The sequence below is a fragment of the Hyperolius riggenbachi genome, chromosome 7 (assembly GCF_040937935.1).
Source record: "Hyperolius riggenbachi isolate aHypRig1 chromosome 7, aHypRig1.pri, whole genome shotgun sequence".
In the NCBI taxonomy this organism is placed as follows: Eukaryota; Metazoa; Chordata; class Amphibia; order Anura; family Hyperoliidae; genus Hyperolius; species Hyperolius riggenbachi.
Genome location: NC_090652.1, coordinates 217,387,675 through 217,410,423, shown reverse-complemented (window position 1 = coordinate 217,410,423; position 22,749 = coordinate 217,387,675). Strand labels below are relative to the sequence as shown.

Genomic DNA, 22,749 nt, shown 5'->3' with positions numbered 1-22,749 from the left:
GGCATGTAGATAATACCATTGATGGGCACATGTCAACAGCTATCAGATATAAATGAGAAGCAAATAATGTAAATGACATGCAGATATCATCATTAATAGCAATGGCATAATTGTTAGGAAAAAATGACTGTCAACTCAGTGTGTTGGGTTAGTAGGAAATAAATGATTGCTAATTAAGGGTGCTGGTTAGGTGGGAGAGAACAAGAAAGTAAGGATAAAGGCTGACTGTCTGAGGGGGAAGGGAAAGCAAGGGCAGTGGTGTAGCATAGGGGGCGCAGAGGTTGTGACCGCACCTGGGCCATTGGGTCAGAGGGGCTCACCCTCAACCACTGTATTAGCTATTTAGAAAAAACAAAAACAAGCTGCCAAAAACAAGCCTTCGGGGAGCAGGCCAAGCAGGAAGTGAGGCTCTGTAGTGCTCACTTCCTGTGCCTGAAGGAAGGTGGAAGTGTATTGCTAAAATACGCTTCTGCGCATGCGTGTCCCAACACTAATGCAAGGTTGTTGTTTTTTTTATTTACCCATCGCTATAGACTTACACGACTTCCAGTCCGCCGCACTAAACAATGGTAATGTAGGTATCGTTCACGTCGGGGATGCAGCGAAAACATCACTTCTGTCGCATCGTGTCATACCGCGTCGGTATGAAATGCCCAAAAGACTTTCATTGGTGTAGCGCGGTGAAAGCAGGCCACCGCAATACGCCAGTGTGAAAGGGCCCTCAAGCAAATTGTAATACAAAATTTACTGGAGTTTAGATGAAAAAATAAAATTAAATATTTTATTTGTATTTTTTTAATTACGTTTTTTTTTCATATGCCAATTGCCAAAAAGGAATGGGGTCATAAATCTAGACCTACTTATTATTAGAGGAAGCTTCCAAAATTACACAATAGGACAAAAAGACATCCAAAGCCATGTTTGCAAGTGGGGAAGGGAAGAGAAGAGGATTTTTGCCCTTTTGCAACTTACCATGCTCAGGTGTAATTTCTAGGGGGAAGCGAGGGGGGGTTCCTCTTTACCGCCGCTACCGAACACTAGCAAACCACTGGCTGGTATAAGACCAGAAAGAACTGCTTAGTGTTTGTGTGTGCTTTTGTATTTTTTTATGTAAACATTTTTACGATTTAAGCCTCGCAAAAGGGGAGATTTTCATAATAACTTGTTGGATGAAACATAATGGTATATTTTGTATTTTGTTTTTTTGACCCTGGATGGGCTTTCAAGTTACAAAACTTATGAAAAATAGGAATTATTAGCAAGCTGACCACATTCACCTTCTAGTGCGCGCTTCTCCCTCATTAGAAGAAATGGTAAACACCATTATAGAGATATTGTATTACAAGCAGAAAATGAAAAGCTTTTTCGAACCATCTTGCATTCAGCCATATTTAATCAACATAATATAAAGGCTATCAGGCTGTGTTGTGGAATAAACTACAATTTTAGCAAAAGAGTTCAGGATAGGCAAACAAAGCATTTTTTTAAATGTATTATTGATTACATACTAATCCCTAAAGGCGTGTAGATATGTTATAAGGCAGTCACATGTAGGGTTCAGGACAGGATTTCTCAGGAGACAGTTCAGGGCCAAGTGCTGTACAGACATATCACTATTCTGCAGGCTAGCGATGCATTCTGCTGCTATAGAGAAGGCAAAGGGATGACAGTGGAACGTACAATGGAACGGGTGGGCTGAGTAAGAGAACAATGACCTTGGCTGCCCTAGGATGATATGATCTGGCAGTCTGGATCCCTCACCAACACATCAGGGCCACCACGCACATACTAGATTCTTGTCAGAGATGACTCTAAATAGCCACCTTAGGTGAGAACTGTCTGGCGTGCGTACACACCTTTAACATGTCAGTAAATACAAAAGTGCATTAAAATCAATGCAGTACCTTATATACTCGCGTATAAGCCTAATTTTTCAGCACAAAAAATGTGCTGAAAAGTTACCCTCTTGGCTTGTATGCAAGTTATTGGAGCAGAACGGTTGTTGGAGCAGGTTTTGTTACTGACAGGGGATTGTAAGGATCTTGCACTAGTGATCCTGCTCTTGCCAGCTGGCTCCCTGCTGGGTCCATTCTCCAATCCCCTGCAACATGGTGTGCAGAGTGCTCAAGTGTTCAAGACTATCTGTGTCCCCTGGCTTGTGGAGTGGAGCGTGCAAGCAACGTCTCAGCAGTGTAATGATCTTCTGTAAGATGTAATTCTTCCTGTGTGGCAATCGCTGTGTCTCATTTCTATGACGCCATCCAGTGGCATCTTGAGACAGCTGTATCAGCCTTGGGGCACATCTGGCTATGAGGTGGGGGCTGATTTGTACTGGGAGCACATATGGCTACTGTGAAGGGGGCTATACTGGGGAGGGGGCTTATACACGAGTCACCTTTTCCTGTGTTTTTTTTTTTTTTTTTTTAGGGAAAAGTGGGTACATCAGCTTATACGCGTTTTGAGTTAAATGTGGTAATGTATTAATTTTTTTTACTTACAAGAGCACCAAAGAGGATCTTGACACTCATTTTGGTGCTCCCTGGATGTCCTCAGTCATCTGTAGCTTCGAAGAGGTCACATTCTTTTGTTAATATCCGTTTCTGGGTTTCTTTAACCACTTAAGTTCCAGCAGCCTCTGCCCCCTTAAGGACCATAGACCGCTGGTACCAGAAACCACCGAATACTGACGAATCGCCGCACACTACCGCCATCCACACCGCACCCCAGAGCCTTAGACCACCCACTCTGCCATCTCTATGATGGCAGAGCACTGTGAGCCAATCAGGAGCAGCTTTCATTGGCTCCTGACTGTGTTATCAATGTAAGCCAATGGGAGTTGCTTACATTAATTATAGGGTCAGGAACCAATGAAATTGGCTCTTGACTGGCTCATGGGGCTCTGCTATCATAGAGACGGCAGGGTGAGTGAGCTGTGGCGAGCAGAGAGCGACGAGATTGGCAGGAGTGACGAAAGCGTCAAACACGTGGCGGTGAGGTGAAATCCACGCCCTAGCAGGTATTAGAGAATCAAAACAGGGCGTAGATTTCAATCACCGCCACCAGGTCCAGAACCCCAGACTAAAAACTTGGTGTTCCGTTGGCTTGTTCCCTGCTTTTCATGTAAATGTTGTTCTACATGCTGTGCCAGCCCTAGAAAGGACTCAACAATTTGCTAGATAAGAACTAAACTGACCTTCTGCAAGCGAGAGGTTTCATTAGAATTATGTTCTCTAGAATAGGTCTTAAGGGAGGTCTCTGAATATAGTATTCTGCTGAAACTTTGATTCTAAATGAGAACCTCACAGATTGGTACAAAAAGAATTAACACATTTTTTGCAGTTTTTCACATAGGCCTCAATTCACCAAGCAGTTTAGACTAGTCTACAGATGGTTTTTAGTCTACTGATAGTTTGGTCAGTTGCATCAAAGGGGAATTCACTATTACCAAATGTTTTAGACCTGGTAAAAACATTTGGTAATTAGGTGGGTAAAGCAGGGGAAATGATCATGGGCGTCCGCACATACGGCAAAACCGGGCATCTGCCCGAGCCTGGCCCCCCGCTGCCCCCCCCCCTGGCCGCGTGCCCGTGCAGCCAGCAGGAGGGGAACAGCGCAGAGAAGAGAGAGAGCTATGGGCACAGTGGGGAAGGGCGGACGTCTCCCCCCCCCCCTTCCCTCACCTTAGGGGGCTCTCTCCCTCGCTGTCCCCTCCGGAATGAAGTGTGCAGCGGCTGGCAGCGGGCGGAACTTACCTCGTCTCGCTCCTGCACCGGAAGTTCTGGTGCCGCACTCTGGTCTGCATCAGACCAGAGTAGCGGCTAATCCATCCGGCGCGTGCGACGAGAGGAGGTAAGTTCCGCCCGCTGCTAGCCGCTGCACACTTCATTCCGGACTCTGGAGGGGAGAGCGAGAGAGGGAGGGAGAGCCCCCTAAGGTGAGTGCCCACATATACCCCTGCCTACATATACTGGGACATATACCCCTGCCTACATATACTGGGACATATACCCCTGCCTACATATACTGGGACATATACCCCTGCCTACATATACTGGGACATATACCCCTGCCTACATATACTGGGACATATACCCCTGCCTACATATACTGAGACATATACCCCCTGCCTACATATACTGGGACATATACCCCCTGCCTACATATACTGGGACATATACCCCCTGCCTACATATACTGGGACATATACCCCCTGCCTACATACACTGGGACATATACCCCCTGCCTACATACACTGGGACATATCCCCCTGGCTACATATACTGGGACATATCCCCCTGGCTACATATACTGGGACATATCCCCCTGGCTACATATACTGGGACATATCCCCCTGGCTACATATACTGGGACATATACCCCCTGCCTACATATACTGGGGACATATACCCCTGCCTACATATACTGGGACATATCCCCCTGGCTACATATACTGGGACATATACCCCCTGCCTACATATACTGGGACATATCCCCCTGCCTACATATACTGGGACATATTCCCCTGCCTACATATACTGGGACATATACCCCTGCCTACATATACTGGGACATATACCCCCTGCCTACATATACTGGGACATATACCCCCTGCCTACATATACTGGGACATATACCCCCTGCCTACATATACTGGGACATATACCCCCTGCCTACATATACTGGGACATATACCCCCTGCCTACTTACACTGGGACATATACCCCCTGCCTACTTACACTGGGACATATCCCCCTGGCTACATATACTGGGACATATACCCCTGCCTACATATACTGGGACATATACCCCTGCCTACATATACTGGGACATATACCCCTGCCTACATATACTGGGGACATATACCCCTGCCTACATATACTGGGGACATATACCCCTGCCTACATATACTGGGGACATATACCCCTGCCTACCTGTTCTGGGGACATCTCTACCCCTGGCTACCAGTTCTGGGGACATCTATACCGCTGGCCACCTATTCTGGGGACACCTATAGACCTGGGGCTACCTATTTTTGGGGAACCACTGCTGTCAGATTGAGTGTATTTTGGGGAACTGCTGCCAGGTGAGAGGTGTCTACATATTAAGGGGGCATTCTGCCTATTTATGTGAAAAGCTGTCTATTTATGTGCCTCATGACTGCTGAATTTGTCTTGTTGCGGGCCTCATGGTTACTGACTTTGTCTTGTTGGGGGCCTCATGATTTGTTGGGGGCCTCAAGATTGCTGAATTTGTCTTGTTGGGGGCCTCATGATTGCTGAATTTGTCTTGTTGGGGGCCTCATGATTGCTGAATTTGTCTTGTTGGGGGCCTCATGATTGCTGAGTTGGTCATGTTGGGGGCCTCATGATTGCTGAATTTGTCTTGATGGGGGGGGGGGGGGGGGCTCATGATTGCTGAATTTGTCTTGTTGGGGGTCACATGATTGCTAACTGCGAGACTATGGAAAAAGCTGAATCATCATCATATGAGACAATAGCATTAAACCTACTTTTTCCGCTTTTTAAAACAGAAAATGAAACTGGGAGGTTCTAAAAAAAAATGAATAATTTTTTTCAGGAGTACGATGGATGAAATTGTTTATCTTCACAGTTTATTTTCAACTTAATTTTCCATAATGTTCATGTAGGAGTTAAAACGCTTGTATTTAGTTTAAATTGCTGTTGGCACTTTGTGATAGTAAAATGACTTTGCAGTTTGGACACTCGACCTCCAAAAGGTTCGCCACCACTGTCCTAATCTAATGTCCTACCATTGCTTAGTTCATGTAAACTTGTCTCCACCCACGACCACACCCACATTCTGGTTCATGACCACACCCATTTTATGTCGTAGCTCCATTTTACACCAACCCAAATTTGCGGCGCGCGTACGCCACGCTTTTTGCTCCCCACTTTTTGCCCCCCCTGGAAAATGTTCTGTGGACGCCCATGGAAATTATCAAAAGGTGCACAAACGAGCAGCCATGACTGACATCCTTCTTCTTTGATGAGCTCTCCTCTGCATACAATTAAACTCCTGCATAATTAATTCAAAATGTTCCATACTCACCATCTAAAATACCTCACAGAATTACTTTACCTACAGAAATCAGCTGGTCTAATCTCTGTCAGAAAAAGTGGGGGTGGTTACTTCTTGTTTGCCTTTGTGAATTGTGTAATTACTGAATGTTAGACCAGGTCTAAAAACAGGTCTAAAACATTACACCAAACCATCAGAAGACTAAAAACCATCTGTAGACTAGTCTAAACTGCTTAGCGAATTGAGGCCATAATATAAAAGAATAATAACTGCTTCACCAACCCTCAGCTCTTCAGTTGCACCTCAGCAACATTCAGCTGTCTGCTCACTCCCACCTCCCAGTCAGTGTGAGGCCGTGCCTCCAGACAGACTAATGAGTCAGCAGGGAGCCATGTCAGCAGGGAGCAAACCAAACGCTCACTCTCCCCACTGCATGCCCATGTGACTAAACCTGACTGGGTGTGAGCAGGGAAGTAGTACTTTCCTTTGAATGTTTCAAAACTACAAAGACCATTTTTTATAAACTTTTTCATATTTAATTTATTTAAAGCAAGGCACTAAAGTCTATTTAAAAAAAAAAAAAAAAAAGAAAAACTGTGACTGTATTGGCAGGAAATTACCTTTTAGGGTACAATTTCACAAAGCAGAATCATTACAGTTTTTTTTGGAGCAGTGCTTTTCAGCACAGGAAGATTTGGGCGCAGCCGGAGCCATCATAGACGGTAATAGGAATTACATCTATAGCGGCGCTCAGTGAGTAACGTCGGCGCCGTCACAAGACGGAGCTGAAGTTACTTTTAAAACACAATAATTCAGCTTCCAGCAATCACTGGAAGCCAAATTATATCATTCCCCCACTATCCATGGCGGCCTGGAGGGGGAATAGTAATTAACACGGCCCGGACTTGTGCAGAAGCAGGATCAGCCATATACTGGCAGTATCCTGCGCCCAAGTCTACCGGCGCCGATTTCATATGTATGTATTTTTTTCTGTCTTACAACTTGACATGTTCACCATCTCCACACACACCACTTTTGATGGTTTGTTTGTTTTGTTATTCATCAGTGTCAATATCTGTATATCAAGTAAAAAAGTGAAGTAAAATATGTGTTGTAGGAAACATGAAATGAAATGCAAACAGCTATAATTAAGCAAATTTAATGAAGCAGGTAGGTGTTTGAACTTTGCTGCTCATCAGCTTGTTATCACCAAATATATAAATGAGCCCCCAACACACAGTATATCGGGGCATGTGGCATTACAGAAAAAAAAAGGCATTGGGTTTCCATTTAGCTTCCAACCAGACCATTGTCTAGGTGTCCATCATCAGTAGCCATGAAACTGTGGGCAGCAAGCAAGCTGCCTTCCCCAACTCTCCTCTACCATGAAAAGGTGTCAGGTGGTACCTTGCAAGAGGAAGGAAGGGAGGTTGTGGCCATTGGCCAAGCCTTTTCCACCCAAAACAAAAAGTTCTCTTGGCCAACATCATGGCACAGGGGCATTGTCTCCACTTCCATGTGTCTGAAGATAGACGTGAAAGGGACACAGGGCAAAATAGGAAAACACAGATATTAGGTTTCAATTAGTACAACTTATCCATTCTCGCAAAGACTTAAAATACTTTCTTTAATGCTCCACAATCCATGTAATGGGCATTCCACTTATTGTTATCCATCTGGGTCCTCACAAAATCATCCTCTGTCTTAGTTGGAGCGCCCCCTGATGAACTCATCTCCATTGCACAGTCACCTCTCCAACTGCAATCAATTACTGGCTAGCAAGTTTGATCAACATCGTTCACCAAATATGATTGTCTGATATTTTCAATGTAATAGAATAAAAATCCTTTCCAATCTCACCTAAGCAAAGCAATATGGTGTGGGGTAAGCGGCAAAATGCCACAGTAGGGGGAGAGGGCAGACAGCCTGTAGAGAGCAAGAGGGGGGGAGAGACCCTGCAGATCAAAGGAAAACACTCTAGAAAGGAAAGGAAAACCACTCTAGAAATAGTCGAGCAATAGACCACACATATGACATTTATATCACTCCTTTCTCCCTGCAGACTCAAAGCACAACCAGGAGCAATGGGGAGTCTTGCTGACAGACTCCTTATTGTTTTTACATATGGGCTTGAGCCAGGATTTGAACCCTGGTCAAAGGCTTGAACCCTATATCATATGAAGCACCTTTCACCAGTTCGCTCTCCACACAAGAGTGTAAGTATAGCTTGTAAAAAAAATTGCTGACATCCTGATGGATCACACACGCAAGGGAAGCCTGGCTTTATGTCTGGCAAAGGGATAAGAGAACAAAACAAAATGTATGAACAGAACTGATACATTGCTGAGTAAAAGTGAAAGCAATGCTTAAAATTGTAGAACCTATGGAAAATAAAATCAAATTCATAGTAAAATATGCCCTTTAATTTACCTCTGCAGTTAAGACACAGTCCATAGCTCCATAAAATCAATGATTTTAATCAGTTTCTTTTTAGTGGACAGTATATATCTATGTCCTCTGAAATTTCATCTAAGCCTCAGGGATGAAGATGTATGTCCTCATCAATTAATGAGCACAAAGACCATGGTGCCCCAGGGATCAATGAAGGACTAATCAGGGAATGGCTCCATGATGTCCAGTCCACCCTCCTCCTCCAGGGATCTGCAGTCTGTAGTGATTGAGAGGTCAGCACAGAGGCTTACAATAAGGGATGCACTGCATAGGGGCCACCATAAAGGGGGCACATCATAGGGACCAGTAATTGCCTTGTACACATGCAGGAGACATGTTGTCCAGAGGGGATTGGGATCCAATCCCTAGGGTGACTTTTCAGGGCAGACACATCACTAGCCTACTGACTAACCATGTGTTCTGTTGCTATGGGAGGACGGATGGCCGACGGCGCAAAGCAGGTTTGACGTCAGGCTATCCCTCAGCCAGAGAGATCCGCCAGGCGGATTGCTGGCCAAGGGGTGTCTGAAGAAGCTGTAGATGAGTTGTTATCAACTGCCTCGGTTGAATTTCATCTGGCAAGTTTGAGGCTTAAGGGGTGCTCAGCCACTAGAAGGGGGCACGGTATAGGTTCCACTATGAGGGGGCATAGCATAAGGGATACTATAAGGTAAGCACAGCATAGGGGCCATTAAAGAGGGCACAGCATAATTGCTTCGACTCATAGTGACCAGGGGTGTAACTTCTGCCAGATGGACTCCCCTGCTAAAACCCTTTCCACCTTACCCTCTTTTTCTCTCCCACGCCCATCGCTATGCATTATTGTGCCTTCTCCTGATCCCCCCTCCAATTATAGAACGGAGTAGAGTGGTACCTTCTTCCAGCGAGCGGACTGAGAGGGTGCTCACTTCTCTTATTTCACTCACTCCTCTCACTTTCATTGTGTGTCACTGTATGGTTTTCTGCTCTGTTGCATTGCAATGTTCATAGTGTGAAAGGAGCCAAAGTGGAGTTTTGTAAGAGTTGAGGTGTAGGAAATATAAACATCACTGCTGAAGGTGAATTAATTGAACTGTTCTAAAATACAAGAACACATGAGAGCCACAGAATGCCGGCATTACTTCTGGATCCTCTGTGCATTGTGCTGAAGTCCTCAGTGTATTCTGCATTTGCAGGGTATTTATTGCCAAAAACCTCCAGCAGATTCCATGACAAGTGACATTTATTGAACCAGTGCTTAACATTAAATGTTTTCACCAATGCTGAGATGAATGGCGTTTAAGCATTAAAGACCAGCATCTACACAGATCAATGTTATTTTTACTTTCATTCCTATGGGATATACATTCTTTAAAGAGGTCTTGTTTGGAAACAAGTCTTAGGATTTTCCCTGAAGATAAGAGCTTGTAGGCTAAGATGCCAATATCTAGCATCTACATTTCATCTTATTGATTCTGTGCATTGGTAATAAACTTGTTCAACCTCTTAGAAAGGTACAGCTTAGCAGCACATGGTGGTTTGGGTAGGTAAATATTGTATTAACAAACAAACAAACACAGAACATTTATATCGCGCTTTTCTCCTTGCGGACTCAAAGCGCCAGAGCAGCAGCCACTAGGACGCACTCTATAGGCAGTAGCAGTGTTAGGGAGACTTGCCCAAGGTCTTCTACTGAAAAAGTCCTGGCTTACTGAACAGGCAGAGCAGAGATTAGAGTATTAGAGCAAATAGTGATTAGGGTTTGGTAGAGGGCTGCAGGTTTAAGCTGGATGTACAGTAAATCCTAAGAAACAGGCATAAGCATGTCCCTAGTAATGGAAAAGTTTCAAATACTGTATGTTTCAGACTATAAGATGCTCCTGACCATAAGACGCATCTAGGTTTAGAGAACATAAACCAGGGGAAAAAAAATATATACTAAACCTGGTGCATACATGGTGAAGGGGCATATTGTTGATTATGCCCCCTTTGTACCTCCCCCATGTGTCTGCCTCTATCCTCCTTGTGTCCTCCTCTAGGCCCCTTTGTGTCCCCCTTTGTCCTCAGTTTGTCCCCGCGTCCTCCTCTGCATGGGCACAGTACAGGGAGTCCCCAACATTGCGCCGGGTTAGAGGTTCGTATTGGCAGGCGTTCACAGGTCAGGAACTCCCTGCATTTGGACTATAAGACGCAGTGACTTTTTCTCCCCACTTTTGGAAGAGAAAAAAAAAAAAGTCTTATAGTCCAAAAAATACAGTAATATCAAGTGGAGGGCCTATATTTTTCTTGTTGACCTATTTCTAGTGTAAGTACAAAATTAAATATAACATCTGATTGAGGCCCATTTATTTCATAAGGTATCTTGATTACTGTGCATTATTCAACTTTGTATTTTATGTTCTGTTCCTCATTTAACCCTTGTTTTATAAAAAAAAAAAAAAAAATTTAAAATATTTTTTAAGGAGTTATACTGCATTTGCATTATTATAGGCCCTTATCCAATTCACTTTTCCTCCTTAAGAGGAAACTGTAGCTAAATTAACATAATAAATAAAATTGCTTATTCTTTACAAAATTATTTTCTATATTAATTAGTCATTGTTTGCCCCTTGTAAAATCTTTAGGGCCCGCTCACATCTAAAACCGCAGTTTTGCGGGAGTGATTTTCCCACGATTAACGGAAAAAAAAATCACTGGACACTGCGGCGGTTTTGTAGCGATCACGATTAGGGGTGCTGTGCATGCTATTCGCGATTGCTAAACGCTAATCGCTGACCGCCAGCAAAGCGCTGCATGTAACACGTTGCCGGTTAACGGTGAGAACACTGCCATGTGTTACATGTTGTAGCGTTTTTTTAAAAACCGCTAGCGGTTTGCCTAGAGTGGGAATCGCGCGATTCCCTGTCAAGTGAGAACGGGCCCTTACTCTCCCTGATCTACCACGGGTGGTGACATCTTTAGTTCTGCCAGGTGATCTGTGTGGAATGTTCGTTACTAAGAGTTATATGCACAGAGGGGGATATTGCTTGCTTGGCAGTTGGAAAAAGCCATTATTTCCCACAATGCAATGAGCTTGACAGACAGAAAACTGTCCGGACCTTGATCATGACATCACACTGTAAGAGGGGTTTCACCACAATATTAGCCATACAATCCCCTTGATGATCTGTTTGAGAAAAGGTAAAGATTTCTCATGGGAAAGGGGTTATCAGCTATTGATTGGATTGAAGTTCAATCCTAAATTCCTCTGTAGTTTCCTCATATGGATTATTTTTCACCTCCTGTTTAAAATAAACTTTTCAGCACTCCAAAAATTACCAAAAAGTAGGTGAAAAAATACTGTTAAAATGTAGTAAGTACTATCTTGCTTGGTGGTGGCTTGAAAGGCATTTAAGTGACAAGGGCCCATATGCAATTACCGGTAACTTTTTCACCCAGGTTTTCTCCTAGGAGATAATTTTTCATCCTCTATTTAAAATATCTTTCCAGCACTTTTCAACTGAAAACATATTGAAACATAGGTGAAAAGATGCTGCCAAAATTATTTGCAATATTTTCTTGCTTTCTGGTGGCTTAAAAGACATTTTATTGACAAGTAGTGTTGGGCCGAACAGTTCGCCTGGCGAACCTCTCTGGGCCTCTTACTACTTCCGGGTCGCAATGACCCGGAGTAGTACGCCTGCGCTGCCCGGCGGAGCGCGTCCTAGATCGCGCTCCCGTTGCCGGGCACTCTCTGCGCATGAGCGTGACGTCACTCATGGCCCATGGATTTAGAGATGTTCGCCGGCGAACGGTACGGGAACCGTTCGCCACATCTCTATTGACAAGTTTAAAAATATCACCTAGGAGAAAACTTAGGAGAAAATTTGAATGGAATAAGGACCTGTGCTGCTGAGTACAGTGTTGCTGGATGTGAACACACAGCCCATGCCATCATAGGAGTGTATTCACATCTCTGTGTTGTAATGGACCATGGAATAGAAAGATGACGGGGACACTTGGGCACGAGTGCCCACGGAGGCGCAGAAGAGCAGACCCTGCTAGCTGGTCACCATCATTGCGGGCGGCCAGCAGGGACACCGAAGATAACTGGGGCTGCGATGAGGAAATGAGCCTTGGGGCAAGAAGGAGCCACAGGTGAGTAAAAAATGAATAGATTTTGATGTTCGCCTTGGAAGTCCTTTAACCTCCCTGGCGGTAAGCCCGTGCTGAGCATGGGCTATGTCGCCGGGAGGCACCGCTCAGGCCCCGCTGGGCCGATTTGCATAATTTTTTTTTTGCTGCACGCAGCTAGCACTTTGCTAGCTGCGTGCAGTGCCCGATCGCCGCCGCTACCCGCCGATCTGCCGCTATACGCGTCGCCGCAGCCGCCCCCCCCCCAGACCCCGTGCGCTGCCTGGCCAATCAGTGCCAGGCAGCGCCGTGGGGTGGATCGGAGTCCCCTTTGACGTCACGACGTCGGTGACGTCATCCCGCCCCGTCGCCATGGCGACGGGGGAAGCCCTCCAGGAGATCCCGTTCTTTGAACGGGATCTCCTGATCTCTGATCGCCGGCGGCGATCGGAGGGGCTGGGGGGATGCCGCTGAGCAGCGGCTATCATGTAGCGAGACCTCGTCTCGCTACATGAAAAAAAAACATTTTTTTTAAAAAACCTATTTGCTGCCCCCTGGCGGATTTTGCCAAACCGCCAGGAGGGTTAAGAAGGCAGTATGGAAATACTGCTTCATCACCTGATCACGATCCACTGTTTACAGTGATATACTGACATAGCGTTGTTTACCAGACACTGTATAGTTAATCAAGACCTTGCTGTACTGACTCTCAGGGTGTTTATTATGTGTACATAAAAAAAAGAACACATTTTGGCATTGGTAAATAGCCACTAGTAGAATATAAAACTACTGATATTCTACTTTCATACAGAGGTAAATAAAATGTTACTGATATTTTACTATTGCTAGACCAAACCCAATTCTCACACAAAGCCCTCCCTCTATCGATGCCCATCCCTAACCGACTTATCCCCCCCCACGATACCTAACGCAAATTGATTCCCCCCACCAATGCCTAGCCCTAACTGATTTTGCACTGATGCCTACAGCTAACTAACCCAACCCCCCAAACACACACACACACAGACCCGATGACCTATTACATAATTACCAAAATAAGTAAAAATTGTATAAATTTTTTCCTGAAATAGTTCTAAGTGTTCTTTTTTCCCATCTCTTTTCCATCCTTCATTTATGTTCCTGCTTTTCACCGAAGGACCATTACCTCACTATTTGTTCTTTCCACATTCCCACCACCAAGCGAAGAGCCAGCAATTCCCAACAACAATTCCCATTGGTTCAAATCCGTGAACCAATACAACTCTCACAGCAGCTTATTCAAATTTGTATTACGGTACTTCCTGCAATCATGATCATAGGGAAATATTTATCCAAAGGATTTAATTTGGATTATGAATAGGGCCCTTTACGTGATAAGAAGTCATGCTACACATATAAAAAAAATGCAAACCTGTATATACTTAGTAATACGACATGCTCAGTCTCTAAATTACATTTTTTTTTTCAAAGCCTTGTGAGAGGAGCCTGTTAAAAGTGATCATCATGGGCAGATTCATAGAAACTGCGGGAATACTGCTGGGCGCAGAAAGTAGAATACATAGAATACAGTATAATACAAAATACACAAATGGTGGCTCTTCCATTTAGACTTTTATTCAGGCGGTATTTCTGCTCCTGTAACATTACACTGATTGATTGTTTGCACTTCCACATAGTATAGCATAATTTACCAGGTGATATTTACCATGGTGTTGAATCCCTTTGATCAATAGAAAGATTGTTTCATGGTCATTTTTAATCAGCCAAAGTTGTCCACTTTCAATCAGTTGGTAGAAAAGCTCATGTCCAATCAATGGGTAAATACAATAATACAATAATAACAATGGCAAATACGATAATAAGCAGAGCCTCAAGTGGAACTAAACTGATTAGACTTTCATTTTACCTTTCACATCTAACACTGAAATTTTGTGCGTTGCGTTTCGACGCTCCCCGGAGCTTTTAATCATCCGACGCTTGTGTTTGCGTTTCAATGTAAAACGCAAGCTCCAAGAAGAGCATGCGTTTTTAAAATGTTTCAACGCACACAGTTACAGTTGGAAGTCAAAAAAACAGTAACTTCACCTGCGTTTTCCTATGTGCTGTAACGGATTAAAAACGCATTAAAAATGCATGAAAAACGCAGAAAAACGCAAACAGCAAAACGCACGCTTTTAGCTTTTCCAAACGCAAGCTTTGATGTGAAAGAACCCTTAGAATTACCAACAGCACCTGCCACTGTTTAGGTTAAGACTGGTTCATGGTTTGTCTGTAAGAAAATATTGGCTTGTGTAAGTCAGGTTCTTAGATTTAGTGCAACAGCAACTGAATTTAACTTAAAAGAAACCGGCCCAAGAAATAAAAAAATATTACCAAAACACCCCACAGACAATCACCTTGCCATCAGTAAGGATGCTGCCATCTGTTTTTTTGCAATGGATAGGTAAAGAGACACTGACTAAATAATTTATAACGTCAAATTGTAAATAAGCAATTATATTTAAAAAAAAATGAACCAAAAAAAAAAAAAATGCCTATTTACTTAGCCGGGGCTTCTTTCAGACCCCTGAAATCTTCCTATTCCCTCGCTGTCATCCCGCCATTCCTCCGATGTCCCCCACCAACGCTGGATGTGTGACCCTGTGATGCCCATGTCCTCTATTGCTCTCACATGGGCGGAATCGCTCTGTGCTTGCACAGTAAGCAAAAAAATGCAACCCGTCAGTCTGATGGATTACAGAGGGATACAGCGGACTGTCTAAGCGTTAGATGGCGAGGGACCAGGAAGACTTCAGGGGATAGAAGAAGCTCCAGGCAAGTAAAACGGGCAATTTTTTTTTTTAACTTGGTTCACTTTAATAAATAAAATTGCTTATTATTTACTTTCACCTTATAAAGTACTTAGTCAGTGATTTTTTACCCATCGTAAAATCTTTTCTGATCCTGAATTATATTCTTAACTTTATCACAGATGGCGGCATCCTTAGGGCCCATTCACACTGGGGATCACTAGCGTTTTGCGACGTGGATTATTTCCTGTTTTTGCATATTTTTCACTGTACAGTTTTGTGATTATTGAGTTATCGTGGTTCACTTTTTTTTACCATTTCAATCGCCATTGCTCTAAAACCGCAAAAAAAGCGATGCACCACGCTTGTGTACTGCAAATCGTGGATCACTGGCAGTTACTACAGTGAGATCAGTGCTACATACTTTTAAATTACACTAGCGCTTTTCAAAGTGCTAGCGATCTCCGGCGTTTGGCGGTATATGCCTGCGAATCGCCCCAGTGTGAATGGGCTCTAATGGCTAGCAAGGTGGTTCATTGTGGGGTGTTTGGTGTGAAATAAACAGAAACAACACCTGATCTCCCATAGTGCTCTGGGGCAGTTCCTCTTGCATGAAAGGCTCGCATAAGGCCAGGCTATCTTAATATGGTTGGAATGATTCTAAGAGCCTGAGTTCTGGATTACATTGTATGTATTCTTATAAACCTGAAGTCTAATTAGGAGAAGAACTTGTTTTAAGGACAATCATCCATGTAAATAGTCATTCTGCTGGTTTCGTTCCTTATTCAAATTATAAACTATTTATATTCAAAGATGAAAGAAATAATGAATGCTGTAGCTAATCCAGGTTTATTATTATTCTAGGATTTGGTATCATAAACATGAAAGGAGAGAGAACAGTAACTGTTTTGGTGTCTATAATGAGTTTGCAGCATCAGACGAGAGATTTTCTTTCGCTCTTTCTTAATGAAACAGGCTGCTTTCAGCTTCAGGATTTTGTTAGAGAAGCTTCACATTACATGGCAAAAACTACAGACTTTATGTACAGAGCTGTGGCAGCAGAGCAGATGTAAGAGAGTCGGAGCGCTGCTAAGAATCAGATTGAATACAAATGACCAGAAAACTCAGCAGAAGGCAAAAGGGCCTTAATTGGTACTATACAGATTTTCAAAGCCAAAGGGATCTATATTTAGAATAGTGTGCCTAAGAATACAGAGTCCAGCTGCATAAAAGTCTTCAGGTTCTTCCCTCACCAGTTCTATATACTATGTGCTAAAAAAGGAACCAAGAATACATTAGTCTTTGCTAAAGCCTAAATTAGGTGCATTGGGCCTGATTTAGTAAGCCAAAGTATAACATGCAGTAATCCTTCAGCTCATTTCACTCAGAGACTGCCTGGTTAAGTGGTACTACTGTGTCCTGCCCGGCGGGCAACCTGTGGGCAGCGTTCAATGAATAGCAGTCTACCGTGACTCTCTGCTCATCAAGAGCTGCAATCAGCTCCACTGAAATGAATAGAGAATATTTGTTTATCAGCACCTGAACCATATGTGTGATTCCACTAGTGTGCATGTACCTGTTCAGAACTTTATGCTCTTAGCAAGGGTTATGCACATGCATTTAATATCATTGCACATTTCCAGTAACCCAAGGGTGCGTAATGGACTGCCCCTGTGCCAGAAATGACATCATGTCTAGGCATTCCCTAATACTTAAAGCAAATCTGTACTGAAAATTAAAAGTCAAAATTAGCATGCGCACATCATACATACCTCCCATATAGTCTACTCATCAATTTCTTTCTCCTCACCCGCGTCCTGTTTGTCCACTGATGCATGGAATTCTCCGTCCTCCATTTTGAAAATGTCCATTACCCCATAACAACTTCCTGGGAAACATGGACTTTACCTTGCTCATCAGTTGTCCATTCAGTTATAACTGACAGGAAATGATATATTTCAGTTCTGAAAAAATCTTGGTGAGCTTCTGAGAGGAACTTACGGCTAGGTGAGTATGTAATATTCATTTGCAGGTACATCATGTGTTTATTTTAACCATTTCTGCTACTGGGGACATGAGCCTTGCGTCCGCAGCAGCAGCTGCTACAGCCACAGGGATGCACTAGTCACGTCCCTGCAGTTTGGGGGGCTGTGTGCGCAAACGTGCGGGCAGAAGCCCGCGATTGCGATGTTGCCGGCAACAAAGTCCCCTGAGCCAATCCATTCTTGTCCACTGAGAATAATCACAGTTTTTGATCAAAAACAGTGATTATTCTTAAATACAACTACCGCGCTGCCTCCCACTTGACGATTTCCACCGTTTACCACCGCCAATCGTTAGATTAATGAATCATTCATCTCTCCTCCAGGCCACCGTGATCACAGCATCAATGGATGCCTGTGTCACTTCCTTAGTTGCGTAGTAACAAATTGCTTCCTATGTAGAGTACTTATTGTACGCTTATAGGAAGTCCTGTGTAATGCCAAAGGACATTTTGTGGCCAAATAGTAAAATTACACCTACAGGCATTAGGGACTGAATTTTCTTTAATATGTATGACAAGAGGGTATATCATTTTTTAATTTTGGGCTTGTAGATAGGGATGAATGTAAAACTGAAAAAAAATGCACCTTCATTTCCGAATAAAACATTGTCACCAAACATTGTACTAGGGATATAATTTAAATGTTGCAATAATCAGAACAAATGGTCAAATAAAATATGTAGCTTTTATCCACAGAAGAATGTTTCATGTTAAAACTATAATGGCCGAAAACTGGGAAATTATTTTTTTTCTATTTTTTTCTTATTATTCCTGTTAAAATGCATTTAGAATAAAATAATTCTTAGCATAATGTAACACCCAAAGATAGCCTAATTGGTAGTGGAAAAAACCAAGGTATAGATCATTTTGTTGTGATAAGTATTGATAAAGTTATTGAGGAATGAATGGGAGAAACACTGAAATGTGAAAATTCCTCTTGTCCATAAGGTGAAAACCACCCGCGGGCTGAAATGGTTAAATAATTTTACTTGGTTCAGATTCCCTTTAAACCCCTCCAAACAATGGCAGAAGCGCATTGTTCTGACCAGCTTGTTTGGACATGAAGCTCTGCTCATTTTTATATTTACTGTTAAAGTGACCTGGACTGTCTGACTTTTGACATTGCCTGCCCTTCTGCCCACATTGCTGATTTCGGTGTTGCACCTTTTAGCAAAACCACAGTGACTTAGTAACCACTACAGCTTAGCACTTACAGCAACTTATTGCTTACCACCTACAGCACCCAGTGCAATGTAGCATCCATTACCAATTTCCACTTCCTGCTGCTTTCCAATAACTCCTACTTGGCACCCACACATACTTAGCAAATACTACTTGTCGAGCACCAACTGCTTATACCTAGTACCTTGAATGTGTCAAAGCACTTTCTATGACTGCTTGCCACCTACTGCCTGCCACTAAAATTCTACCGATCGCTACCAGTACCAGCCTGCCTGGCATCTACTGCTCAATACATACTCTCCACTAGACTAACTATGACTACCAACTGGCAATTGCATCTACCAATTGCTACTACTACTCGCCTGCCACCAGTGGCATAGCTGAGGAGCTTTGAGCCCCAGTGCAAGTCTTATATTGGGTCCCCAAGCAGGTTATACATAAATTATATGGTACCATAAAACCTGCCAAGGACATCCACAGTATGAGAGGAGTAAGCAGAGGAGGGGAACAATCAATGATTGCCACTATTTATAGAATTGATCATTACCAGAATAGCACAATTGAAGAGCGAATACTGGGGTTGAGGGAGGGCCTCTAGTGGGCCCTCTGGTCCAAGGGCCCCGGTGCAGTCGCAACATCTTTATCCCCCATTATTGCACCACTGTCTGCCATAAGTATCTACCAGTCACTAATTGCCTGCCACTAGAATCAAACTGATACGATTTTTCTACCACTGGAATCTACTAATTGTTACTTGCCTGCTACTATAAACTGCCTAATACTATTCCTGTATATATTCCTCGACTGTAATTGATGCATTTGCTTATTACTAACATATGCACATTACTGGAATTTTCCTGTTGTGCTTGCTTAGCACGATACGTTGTATCCGCTTTTATTTCTTCCCTTTTATGGTTACATTTTGATGTGTGACACTAAGGATAAGGAGCAGAGATGCTTGCAGGCTCATAATGCATGGGTAAAAAGTGTATGGCACATTGATAATAATGACAATAATACAATTATAATAATATCAATGATACAATTAATAATTGACAATAATGCAGCGCCTACAGAATGTAATTTGTATTCACGAATATTTATATTACCATATGCCCAGTATTTAGCCCAATCCACAAGCTATTGTGGTCAAGGCCGGGCCGAGGCAGAGGTGAGAGAGGCTGCAGCCCCAGGGCGCAGTGTAGGAGGGGGCGCACAGCTCACTCAGCTGTCATTCCCCTATTGTGTTTAAAGCAGAGAGAAATAAGAAAAAGGGGATGCATGACAGTGTCTGCAAGCCAGATAACTGAAGATTAAGGTGTTGGGGGCCCTGGGGCGCCTCTTAGTCTAATAGCAATCAGTGTGTGTAACGGCTGGGGTGGGAGGGATGGAGGGGTGCACTTTGAGGTCTCAGCCTTGGGTGCAGGAGGACCTTGTCCCGGCTCTGATTGTGGCCACACCCTGCTCTTCACTGCAGTGCACTGTGTGTGCGCACATCCTCAGATGCAAGATGTGGTTATCAGCCTCGGGCACAGGATGTAGCTATGAGTCTCAGGTGCAGGATGTGGCCATCAGACATATCTGCAGGGTACAGCTGTCAGTCTTGGATACAGGATGAAACAATCATTCTCAGGTGCAGTGCGTAGTTATAGGTCTCAAGTACAGGACATGGCTATCAGTCTTAGGTGCAGGATGTCCCTATCAGTCTCAGTTACAGGATGTGGCTACCAGTCTCGGTTGCAGGATCTAGTTATCAGGCTCAGATGCAGGATGCAGCTATCCAGGGCCAGTTCTAGACTTTTTGCTGCCTGAGGCAAACTTGCAAGGATGTGCCTCCCCCCCTTCCCAATTTGGAATTATCGTGCAGCACCCGATAATTTACTCTGCTTCATTTAATGTTCTTACATGACATGCTACAGCTCAACACAATAGCACACTGGCTGGCTGTGAGTCTGTGACACACAAACTGCTCACCTTCAGCCACTCCATTCCTCCTCAGTCAGGACAGCAGTGCCACCTCCTCCCTTCTGCTGTGCAAGTCACATAAAACACTGCTGCTCTCCTTCCTCCTCACTCACTGTCAGACTCCTCACACAGCACTACAAGCTGCTTTTCCCCAATGTTGACCTCTTCACCTCGCTCTCCTTTCGCTTCTCTTCCTACTCTGACTGCATGCTCTTAGTGTAAACACAGTACAAAAATGCTGCCCCTATAATCTCTGCACCTTATGCAAAGGTTTCACCTTACTTCATCAGAGAATCGGACCTGCGGCTATCAGTCTCAATGCTGGATGTGGCTATCAGTTTCGAGTATAGGATGTGGCTGTCAGACACAGCTGTCAGTTTTGGGTACAGGATGCAACTATCATTCTCAGGTGCAGTGCGTAGCTATAAGTCTCAAGTACTGGCTATCAGTCTTTGATACAGATAGGAGCTTTTAGTCCCATGTATAGGATATAGCTATCAGTCAGTTTCAGGAGCAGCAGGATGTAGTTATAAGTCTCAGGTATGAGATGTAGATATCAGTGTCAGGTCCATGATGTAACTGTCAGTCTTCAATACAGGATCCATTTATCAATCTCAGGTGCAGGATGTAGTTATCAGTATTTAGTGCAGGATGTGGCTATCAATCTCTGGTACTGGATCTTTCTCGGGATGTGGAATGTAAGTGTTTAAAACCTCTTAAAAATCTACAATCATGGATAAACGGTTCACTACTAAAAAAAAATAGAATTCAAGACTTGTATTTCTTATTTATTGAGAAAAGTCAGATTCAGGTGACTAATATTTTCTTCACAGAATTATTCATTGAGAATATTTTGAAACATAACCTCAGACAAACATCCATTGCCTTTGTGTTTGTTTTTCAGGCTGTTGCAGAAACAGTTATTCTTCACATTCGCAGACGGAAGAAAACCTGCTGAGCTAATGGCTTAGCTGCATAGAAGGGTGAACTGCTGGGCTCAGATGAAGAGTCGGGGTGTAATACTGAACATAATGCATTTGTAGCCCACCAGGATGCAGCCAACTGATCATTCACACAAGTGTTCAGAATTTCTTTTCCACCAAGGACTGCTGCTGCTTCTTGTTCATTTTCAAGTCATTGCTTCTTGCCCTAAGAGCTGTCAGTGCTCAGAAAGTAGTGCCGGCATGATTGTCACCTGCAGCTCCAGAAACCTGGAAGAGATACCTATAGACCTTCCTATGGATACAGTCTCCCTGAAGCTAGATGCTAACAGGATCAATCAGGTACCAAACAATGCTTTTAAAGACCTTTTCTATCTACAAGAGCTGGATCTTTCCAGAAACTCCATTGAGAAAATTGAGCAGTCAGCTTTTAAAGGAGTTGCTGATGGTTTAAGGTTGTTAGATCTGTCTGGAAATCAGATTCACACGATCCCCAAAGAAACCTTGGCCAATTTGAAAGGCAAAATCCGTCTGTCTAATAATCCCCTGCACTGTGATTGCAGCCTTCAAGAAATGTTGAGGGAGCTGAACTTGGATCCAGATACAGTCAATGACATTTCCTGCCAAACTTCTGTCCTGGAGGAATATGTGGGTAAACCACTGATCCAGGTTTTGGACTCTGGAATAAACTTTTGTAACATTCACCACAGAACGACTGATGTGGCCATGTTCATTACTATGTTTGGCTGGTTCACCATGGTTATAACCTATGTGGTTTATTATGTCAGACACAACCAAGAGGATGCCAGGAGACATTTGGAGTACCTGAAGTCTCTACCCAGCACTCAGATAACCAAAGACTTTGACACTGTCAGCACTGTGTTGTAAATATGGTTAAATCGCTAAATCAAAATAAATGTTCCTTGTTGCTGCTTAACATATAGGGAAAATACCCAGTTTTAGCCATACACTAAGAGGCCTATTTATACAGTATTTTAAATAAACTGGCACAGAGCATATTTTTCTGTTTAATTGTTGTTTTAATGGTTTTAAATGTTATCACCAGCTTCTTATATTTAAAGGCTGGTGAGGAATAGAAGACCGACTAATCACTGTTTTCTTATTCTTGTCATTTTGTCTTTGAAATAATGGTAATAGGTTACAGTGCTGACTATTTATAGAACACAAAGTAAAACTCAAAACTTCCTCTCTGATCTAAAAGATTAGACACAGCATGATAGCCTTT

General features: G+C 43.3%; 1 protein-coding gene across 1 annotated transcript in view; it reads left to right on the top strand.

Annotated features, from left to right (window-relative positions):
• LRRC3 (leucine rich repeat containing 3) overlaps positions 1-22,477 on the top strand; it is a 39,956-nt gene extending 17,479 nt beyond the window's left edge. Inside the window, exon 3 of the mRNA XM_068246951.1 lies at positions 21,467-22,477. Coding sequence (XP_068103052.1) covers positions 21,615-22,391 — 777 coding nt within the window. The 5' untranslated portion in view covers positions 21,467-21,614 and the 3' untranslated portion in view covers positions 22,392-22,477. The remainder of the gene's footprint in view (positions 1-21,466) is intronic.
• The last annotated feature ends 272 nt before the right edge of the window (positions 22,478-22,749 follow it).